This window comes from Limanda limanda, chromosome 17 (assembly GCF_963576545.1).
Source record: "Limanda limanda chromosome 17, fLimLim1.1, whole genome shotgun sequence".
Lineage (NCBI taxonomy): Eukaryota > Metazoa > Chordata > Actinopteri > Pleuronectiformes > Pleuronectidae > Limanda > Limanda limanda.
This window is the reverse complement of record NC_083652.1, coordinates 13706641-13716567: the sequence shown is the minus strand read 5'-3', so window position 1 is coordinate 13716567 and position 9927 is coordinate 13706641. Positions and strand designations below refer to the sequence as shown.

The 9927-nt window shown below is 42.5% G+C and overlaps 1 protein-coding gene across 1 annotated transcript; it reads left to right on the top strand.

Annotated features, from left to right (window-relative positions):
* The first annotated feature begins 1296 nt into the window (after window positions 1-1296).
* Window positions 1297-8569, top strand: LOC133023526 (casein kinase I). The gene is made up of 11 exons (XM_061090589.1): window positions 1297-1472; window positions 4081-4171; window positions 4292-4402; window positions 4622-4770; window positions 5347-5575; window positions 6952-7122; window positions 7227-7375; window positions 7549-7744; window positions 7881-8020; window positions 8166-8234; window positions 8328-8569. The coding sequence occupies exons 2-10, from the start codon at window positions 4096-4098 to the stop codon at window positions 8196-8198; spliced, it is 1254 nt and encodes a 417-aa protein (XP_060946572.1). The 5' UTR covers window positions 1297-1472; window positions 4081-4095; the 3' UTR covers window positions 8199-8234; window positions 8328-8569.
* Window positions 8570-9927: the final 1358 nt, after the last annotated feature.

Below are 9927 nucleotides of genomic sequence, written 5' to 3'. Positions count from 1 at the left end.
GAGGAAGTCATCTGGGAAATGAGAGGTTATTACATTTTAAATTAAAAACACTGCAGGACAAATAGAACACCCATCAATGATGCTATTCCATCTTACTCTCATCTGTAACATTTTTGTTAATTTCCCTTTTGTTTTATTTAAATTCTAAATATTTAGAATCAGTTTTACTTGCCAGACATGAGCACACAAACTAGGAATTTGACTCTGCTGTAGTTGAGCTCAGTGAACTTAAACAAACAAACTAATAACATCAGACTACCAGAAACTAGCAGAATAAACACAACCACTATCTGCAATAAAAATAAACTGTACAGGACAACATGTGAAGCACCTTGTACCTGTGTTTGTTATAGGTACTACATAAATAAAGTTTAAATAAATTATTATAAGATACAGTTGTCACTAACTCAAAGAGGTGTTGATATAAGAATTATTACGGCTTTAAGATAAAATAATCTTATATTAGTCTCACAATGGGGAAATATGCAGTATTACAGGAGCAAGGGTCAGAGTAAGTAATGAGAAAAACATGACTGGAATAAAAACGAGTGTAAAAACAAGAAGTACTATTTGCAGTGTGAGAACAATTGAACAAATTGAACAATAATAATCATAATATCATACAAATTCTAACAATAATATGAATATAATAAGAATGCCATCAATGACCTTCATATAATAATAAAAACGAGTATATACAGTGTAAAAACAAGAAGCACTATCTGCAGTGTGAGAACAATTTAACAAATTAAACAATAATCATAATCTCATAATAATAATATGAATATAATAAAAATGCCAACCATGACCTTCATTTAATAATAACAACATATGTACAGTGTGAGAATAATTGAACAATAACAATACAACAACAATAATACTAATAACAATAATCATATCAATAATATTAATTTTTTGTATTATGAATATGACTGGAATAAAAACGAGTATAAAATCAAGAAGTACTAATTGCAGTGTGAGAACAATTTAACAAATTGAACCAAATTAATAATATTATAATAAAAATACTAACAATTATATGAATATAATAAGAATGCCAACAATGACCTACATTTAATAATAATAACAATATGTACAGTGTGAGAATATTTGAACAATACAACAACAATATTATTAATACTAACAATAATAATAATAATAATTTTAATATTTTGTGTTATGATTATTGTTGCGTGGTGACGTGCTGCCTGTGCCCTGTCATGCGGGCGGTGACATCACCAGCTGCTGTTACGTAACGGGGGGAGGAGACAGGCTCGACCGGAGAAGGGCCGCCCGCTGCTGCTTTTTCTCGGGGACGATCAGCAGGGAGCAGCCGACGACAGAGCCAGGAGCCGGGGGTATGACCGCCGCGAGAATCCGCTCCCATCCTCCGCTGCCCGGACCCGAGTCCCACTGACAACCGCCGGATCAGCACCGCCACGGAAGCAGCTCTCGGACGAACCCAGTATCGGGTGAGTGTGGGTCCGGGGAACCGGGGAAACAGGGGGGGACAAGCGGCCCGCTCCGGCCGAGGGAGAGGCTCGTATCACGGCTTCCAGGAGAGGGGGGGATGGGGCTAGCACCGAGCCTGGTTCTCCGCCCGGGATCCGAACCTGGGTGCGGCGGGAGGGGAACCGTCCAACATGTCCGCCCGGGACACCACGACTCATTCCCCGGGTTTATTTCACCCGTTTTCATGAATATTCACGGTCTTTCCATTAGCTTGCTCCTAGCCGCTAGCGCCCCACTACCCGCTGCTATGCTTCAACCTACGTTCCTCCCAGTGTGACCATTAAACCCAGTTAGCTTCCTGAGCACCACCGCGGTTAACGTGTTTATTTAAACTTCATATTAAAGCTGTTAACGTAGATTTTTGTTCAAAGCCTTCCTCCTCCATCTTCTTCTTCTTCTCATCGAATTACAACCACGGAAAGCTGCGTACACCTGCCGCTACGTTAATAACCACACGATCCACAGTGTGATTTCTACCGTAAGGTGTATTTTTTTTAACGTAAGATATTGTGTTAACGTGTGTATTCGTCTTTGAGTGTGTGTTTCTGTGTCTTTGAGTGTGTGTGTGTGTGACAGCTGCCACAGTGTGAGAGGCGTTGCACTGTGATTGTGAAATCCTCTGGCTACTTGTGTGTGTGTGTGTGTATGTGTTTTTCCTCTTCTTGTTGTGTCATGTTTTGCACCAGTGGTTGTGTTCAAGTTCAAGAAATACACGTTTTATTTCGCACGGGGAACATCCTGTGTCCAGCAGCCAGCTTCCTGTGGGAGACTACTACCATCAGGGCACATGCTGTTGTTTTACATGGAGTGTGAGTCCCTTCACACACTGGCCCACATATGAAAACCAGTAGCATTGCAATCCCAGTTTGACAATATGCATTTTGCAATATGCGTTTAGAATAAAGTACATTTGTTGTGTGGATGACCAGGAGGGCGTTTGAGGTTCCGTGTGTTTGCCCAGTGACACTAACAAATATGTAATGACAACACTGGTTTAAAGTTGTGTGTTGCACTACATGTCATGTTACGTACAAGTGTAAAAGACAGGATTTTTGCTTTTTAGTGCAGGTTGTGGTTTTAAAATCTTTATGAGCAGAGAATGTCAAACTCTTGATAAACAGCCAAACAAAGTGTAAAAGTCTGAGGCTGATCAATTGTCATCACTCACAATGCCATAAGCATATCGATGGTTTAAACCCAAATTCATCCTTATTCATAACTTTTACCCCTGTACTTCTATGGCTCACCTTTATCTTCCAGTATGTTGAGGATTGAAATGAGGACTTGTTTGTGTTGGATTCCTCTCTGGAGGCTCAGGTGATCCACGTTGGCAGCATAGCAGACATAACTGTTGAAAGTCACTGGCTTGTGCCTGCAGCTCTGTAACCTCTGAGGGGATTTCTGTTGATGTAAAGGATGTTCGGTTGGGAAACAAAGTCGATACAGGGGACTGGTTCTGCAGATTAGATGACTGTGTTGTTTGAAAAGCAGAAGTCATCAACCCAGGATTTCTGGGTGGTCATGAGACTGTTTCACGTTTCCTATAGAGTTTGTAGATCGAGGTCACACGAAGTGGAGCGCAGGAATCCATACTGATGATACAGTCAATTTCACGTACTGTCCTATTGAATTGCCAACCGGGCACATGACATGAACTCCCATAATAACTCCCAGCCTGAGTGGAAAGGTTATTTGAAGACACACACCAGTGCTACATTTGGAACTGGGGTCCAGTGTTTCTATAAAGAGCACAGTTTGTTTACATGACGTTCCCAAATTACTGGTTAGGAAGCAAATCAGCGTGATGAAAGCTTTGCTGCATTCTGCGCGGCACTCTGCTTTGTGGAGTTGTCTCAGGGCCTTGACACACATAAAGCCAGCCAGCGCTCCGCAGGGCTGCTCATGCCTTCCCTCCCTTGGCAGAGCCGGCACAGAACAGTAGAGAGCTTAGTTTTTGCTTTTGCAGTGGCTGCACAATGTGGCGTGGTGGAGCGAGTGCTAAATAAATGATGATCCTGCCCCAGCGTCACGTGCGGCTCGGCTCAGAAGATGCACTTCACTTCCTTGTGTGTGTGACAAGTCTGCAGCAGCTGATTCTGATCCACTCGACTTCTCAGTTGCAACTGGCGTTTGTGTGTAGCCTTCGTTTTGCTGTCTGTCTTTCTCCTTCTCTTCCTGTGTTTGTTGATCCCAGTGAAGCCACCTCCCCCTCCCAGTTATCCTACAAATCTAATCGTGTGTTTCTGGAGGCCAGACAGCTGTTTGCTGATCAACAAGCCCTTCTCCGGTTACATCCTCACACAAACACGTGGGCAGTTCTGCATGTCTGGGGTTGACGATCATCATGTGAGTGGCTTGCCGTCTCTGGTCGGAATTTGTTGCCTCATCTGTCACTTGGGAAGATGAGAAAATACTTCTATTCCTGTTTTGTATGTTCAGTTTAAAGTGGCTCATCCTGTAGTGTTTCAGGGTCGGTGGTGATAGAAGAGAAGTGCCGCACAGACGAGCCTGGTGTCATGTGTCATGTGTTGTCTTCTCAACCAAGCTTTGTTGTCTTATCTGTGACAGACACAACTTGCAGCCATGGAGCTGAGAGTGGGAAACAAGTACCGGCTCGGGAGAAAGATAGGAAGTGGCTCCTTTGGTGACATTTATCTTGGTAAGTGAAATTTGATAAAAAATTGTACTGGAAAATCTCCTCTAATCACCTGTCTGCCCTGATAGTGGTGAATTTGCCATGGCTTTTTACGTATGTGATGTTTTTGGTGTCTCCCCCAAGGTGCCAACATAGCCACTGGTGAGGAGGTGGCCATCAAGCTGGAATGTGTGAAGACCAAACACCCACAACTGCACATCGAAAGCAAGTTCTACAAGATGATGCAAGGAGGAGGTAAGAAAGTGAATACAGCTTTGACATCGTCACGTCCCTTTTGAAAACAAATTGAATTCTTACATCACAAAAGTCTGACGGACTGTTATCTTTCAAATTGTTGCAATATGAATCGATCATAACTGAGCCCTCACAATTCAAAAGGAACTTTTATGTTGTGTAAAATGCAAAAGATGTTATTCACAAACTTAATATTGTGTACGTACGCTTGCATTCCAGTCGGTATTCCATCTATAAAGTGGTGTGGTGCGGAGGGAGACTACAACGTGATGGTAATGGAACTGCTCGGGCCCAGTCTGGAGGACCTGTTCAACTTTTGCTCCCGAAAGTTCAGCCTGAAGACCGTCCTGCTTCTGGCGGACCAGATGGTACGTCATGTCTCTAACGTCAGGGGTAATAGAAGTAAGACAGTTTCACGGAGTCTCAGTTAATATCTCACCATGTGGAGCTGTTCTGTTCACGAGCAGAAGGCACAGACGTAAAACTTCTGATCTAGGTCATGTGCTTGAGCTCAATGAATTCTGCTTGTTGGTGCATGCTCGTATATAAACATCACACACAAATCCCTTGAGGCTTGTTTAAAGACTGTAGATGACTTGGTCTCCATGAATCTGGTGCATCCACTGCACCGAACAACTCTGGCCTCTGCTTAGACAAAACTGGCCTAGATATTTAATTTCATGGATTGCTCGCCCAAGCAGAATTCATCTCACCTTTTGTTCTAGCAGCCAACTTGCTGTGTCAGGCCTTTGTGTGGCGGTTTGACTCTCCACGTTTAGCCTGGGATCATCACCTTCTGGTGTCCGGTTTTCACATGCTGGCTGAACGACATGTTAATGTGATAGTGACCTTGTGTTCATGTCACCATGAAACTCCTGTGTATCCTTTTTATATATACAGAAAACCAAAGTTTCAACATTCCTCGTCTCCCCTGTGCTCTTCAGATCAGCCGCATTGAGTACATCCACTCCAAGAATTTCATCCATCGGGATGTGAAGCCTGACAACTTCCTCATGGGGCTCGGCAAGAAAGGCAACCTGGTGTACATCATTGACTTTGGCCTGGCCAAAAAATACCGTGATGCCCGCACGCACCAGCACATCCCTTACAGGGAGAACAAGAACCTGACTGGCACGGCACGCTACGCCTCCATCAACACACATCTTGGTATCGGTAAGGTCCCTTTTCTTCTCCTCATTCGTGTTGCTACTTGAGCGTGTCACTCACCATGTTCTCAGGCAGTCCTGTTAGTACAAGAAAGCTTCACTTAGACTTGTTGTGATTCATATGTGTTGACTTCCTGTGTGTAACAGTCATGTTTTAATCAAACCTAAATACAGCAGGATGCCACGTGTTCAGGGATTTCCAATTAGAGTTACATTTACTTGTATTCATACAGGAACATTCATAATGGTGAGGTGTCCTCTGCTCCATCAGGGTCTTATCCTCGCTCCACTTTATCAGCTGCCTCTAAACATCATGTTAATGTGATTCATCAGAGCTGGCTTATGATGATATCTGCTTCTACTCAGAGCTCATCCCGAGCATGGAGATGTAATGCACTGTATTATGGGCTGGATTATACCCGTCACTTATCTTAGAAGTCTTTTACTTAAATCTGTAACATCCCCTCTCCCTACGGATGATTTTTTTTTTAAATCGTCTAACTCATTCTTACTGAACAACTTTTATATCTGTTCTCCTAAATGTTGAAAATTCCTCCTTTCTTTGTTGACACACCCTCTTAAGGTTGGAGGATGCAAGGGAATAGCTCTCACGAGAATGGAAAATGAAGGAAATGCCATTTGGGATGGAATGTTGTGCTGTTGTCATCTCGTGCTTTATCAGATAGTCTGTGGTTCACAGTGTTTTAGCTGAACAGTTGTAGATTCAGTAGGTTATTTATCTGCTATGTATTTTGGTTTTAGGTTAGATGTCAACTGGAGAGATGAATGTAGTGAGTGTAGGATAGATTTTTAAACATTTGGGGCTAGAACCTTCACTGTTTTAATATTTAATCTTAATCTTGGTATGAAATGAAATACACAAATTATTAACAAAGGCTTTCTTCTAAGTAAGAAGTGCCACATGAACACCTTTTTTATTCATATTAGGTCGTGGAAATATGCTTTCTTGATGCAGTAGAGATTTGCTGACATGCAGTGAAACTACAAACTACCCACAACTCCTCACACCACCATTGTCTGTCCCATGTAGATATTGGTTAACCACTGATGCTGAATAAGATAGTTGAGCCACATATGGCTAATGTAGTAACCACCATATTCTTTTGAGGTTTATGTAGTCATACAGAGCATGATAAATAGTTTGGCCAGGCTGTGACACATTTCCAAGCCCAGTTACTTAATGGAACTCATTGGCCTTTTGTCCTCTTTCTAGACAACATAAGCTGTATTTTATTGACCCATTGGTGACTATTAATGGCGCCAATTTTCAAAGCACTCTAAACTGTGACTTGTAAGACTAGTCAGACATCCCTGAGCTCTTTCACTCACTCCTCTCCCCTCTCTCTCGTGTTCTGTCCACAGAGCAATCCAGACGTGACGACCTGGAGTCTCTGGGCTATGTCCTCATGTACTTCAACCTGGGCTCCCTCCCCTGGCAGGGCCTCAAGGCTGCGACCAAGAGACAGAAGTATGAACGAATCAGCGAGAAGAAAATGTCCACACCTATTGAGGTTCTTTGCAAAGGTTACCCTTGTAAGTGACGTTTCTGTGTTACCTCTATGTATTTGTGCAACAACAAATGTTATCTAATTAAAATCCATTCAGTGATGTTGATCCTCTGATTTGTTCTCCTACAGCTGAGTTCTCCACATACCTGAATTTCTGCCGCTCACTTCGTTTTGATGACAAGCCGGACTACTCCTACCTACGACAGCTCTTCAGGAATCTGTTCCACCGACAGGGCTTCTCCTATGATTATGTCTTTGACTGGAACATGCTCAAATTTGTAAGTTTACATCAGGTGTATTGAATTGTGTTTGTTTTGTTTAGATGCAAAGCTTCTATTTACTTTATCAGTGCACAAAAGTCTCAATTCTAAACAGCTTATGATGTAATACAGATAATTAAAAGCTATTTTTGTCAATGGAAAAGGTTTAATAAGGCCGTTTTAACTGTCAGGGTGCCAGTCGGACAGCTGAGGATGGAGATCGGGAGAGGAGGCCGGGAGATGAGAGGGATGAGCGGATCGGAGGAGTCCCCAGGGGGTCTGCAACACGAGGCCTTCCCCCGGGGCCCACCCCAGTAGCTCCCAACAGAGTCAGGAATGGGCCAGAACAGGCAATCTCTAACCCAGCCTCACGGGTCCCACAGTCTGGTGAGTTTTCTTCCCGGGTCTCAATCTCCTGTCTGTCTTTTAATAAACTGTATTTGTTATTAAAAGACTGTAGCAGATGTGTTTTCTATTCTGAGCATCAGATACGGTCAGTTCTCAACTCAACTTATCATTTCAGGGAACACGTCGCCACGTGCAATTTCTCGTGCAGAGAGGGAAAGGAAGGTGAGCATGCGCCTCCATCGTGGAGCTCCTGCCAACGTATCGTCCTCTGACCTCACGGCCCGTCACGACCAGTCCAGAATTTCCACTTCCCAGGTGAGAGAACGCACTGCTCCTTTTGTCGTGTATGAAGCTATCGAAACAATAATTTCATTGGGTGAGATGTATCATTGCAAAATGTGTCACAGGTTTGTGAGACAGGAAATTCTTCCTCTTAAGTCTAAATCTGTTTCTTCTGCAGGTCAGTGTGCCATTTGAGCACCTGGGGAAGTAGAACTATTTTGGCTCTGCATGCACATGGAATTGACAGGTAAGCTCTACTTTCACTCATGCTGAATGCAAACTTTCACTTCTCACCAAGACATGGCCTTCTTAATAACTGACCATCCACTTGTTGTTGCAGGGCTGCAAGATGAGTCCATCGCTCTGGTTTTTTTTCCTTTGTTTTTTACCTTGTCTTATTACAAGATGATTGCCAATGGACACGTGGATCTTTGGAAAAGGACAGTAATTTTTTAAAGGATCCAGAGAAGTACATTACAGCATCCGACATGCACTCTTTCATGAACCCTTTTGCTGATCCCTGGATCACCACCACCACTATACAAAAAAACAACTAAATAAATGAAAGACAGTGCTTAGCCATTGTTACTCCCGCTCTTACCTGTTTCCCCTCTTCCTCAAAGCATTCCCTCAATACCCTCTGTCTGACAAATGTGAACTGTTAGCATCAAAGAAGCAAAATGGTATCAGGGACACACGCATGTTATGATATAGGCTTAGTACAGATTTATCCTTTTCAGTTCAATCAGCAAAAACAACTTTGAAATGAATGTTGTCTCTTTCGTGAAGACATCTTAAATTGAACCTTATTTTGAGTTTACGTTCTGTGTATTTTTTCAAAGAGGTAACTGCTAAATGATGAAGAGGTAGGCGGGGAGAGGGGTAGAGCACATAAAGAAAGGAAACTTTGAAAAGGACAAGTAAGTGATGTTTTAGCTGTTGTACAGTAACGTTTCTGGTGAAGTAGGAAGTGGTCCTTGCTTGCCCTTCATCCATCCATGTTGTGACGATGTTCTTTTCCTCAAACTCGGCCACCAAAACCTCCACCACCCCTTTTTTATTTTTGCCTGTTCTTAATTGTGTGCTTTCTTTTGGGTTTTAATGCGAGTGGGTAAGGTGAAGAATGACCATAGATATTGCAAAGACACACTCCCAAGTCTTGAGGGACGCTCCTCAGGAAATTCTCATTGTATTTGACCAGAGACCATGGCTGCCCGTTTTGGCTAACAAATAGTGGCTGCAATTTTTATGATATTTCTTAATGTTACCTTTCTTTGTTTTTTATTTCTATTGTTTTTATTATTGGAGGCCATGAGAGGGGGGGGGGGGTAGGATCTGATAGGGATTAGCATTGGGGTGGGGGGGTGGGGCATCCAATGATTTTTATTTTTTATGTTTACTCCACTGTAAATATTTTTTTTTTATTTTGATGTAAAGGCAAAATGTGGTTTTGTTTTAATACTGTAAAGTAGAATAATGCATACTATTGACAAGTAGGGGCTGGGTTCAGAAGTTTAGGTATTTAAAGTACTAAAATGGTGGGATGGGCTACTATTGCTTTGCCAGCTGGGTCATCCTGTGCGTGTGTGTGTGTGCATGTGTGTGTGAGAGATGATGATAATTATGATACAGAAAATCCCTGCTAAGAAAACACAATTTCATTCTGTCTTTGTATGCAGATTGCTTTTATCTCTGTCCTCTCTGCTATTTATGTTAAACTATTTTATCTGTCTGTAACAACCTTTTGTTTTTATTCTCTCGTCTCTGTTCCATTTCATCCTCCTGTAATTTATTAGAATGACCTTTTGTTCCGTTTGTTTCTTTCCTCCACCGATCACGTTCGCTCTTCTGTTCCGCCCCAGCACGACGCATGGGACTCTCAATATTCCTCCTGCAAAAAAAAATCACATACTGCTAGTTTGATGTCACCTTTCTTTTGG

Bases quoted from the DNA above. Each gene is read 5' to 3' on its own strand.
- LOC133023526 (XM_061090589.1), top strand. From the start codon at position 4,096: ATGGAGCTGAGAGTGGGAAACAAGTACCGGCTCGGGAGAAAGATAGGA. The intron at 4,403-4,621 runs GTAAGAAAGTGA...CTTGCATTCCAG, and splicing joins CAAGATGATGCAAGGAGGAG to TCGGTATTCCATCTATAAAG. The intron at 7,745-7,880 runs GTGAGTTTTCTT...TTATCATTTCAG, and splicing joins CTCACGGGTCCCACAGTCTG to GGAACACGTCGCCACGTGCA.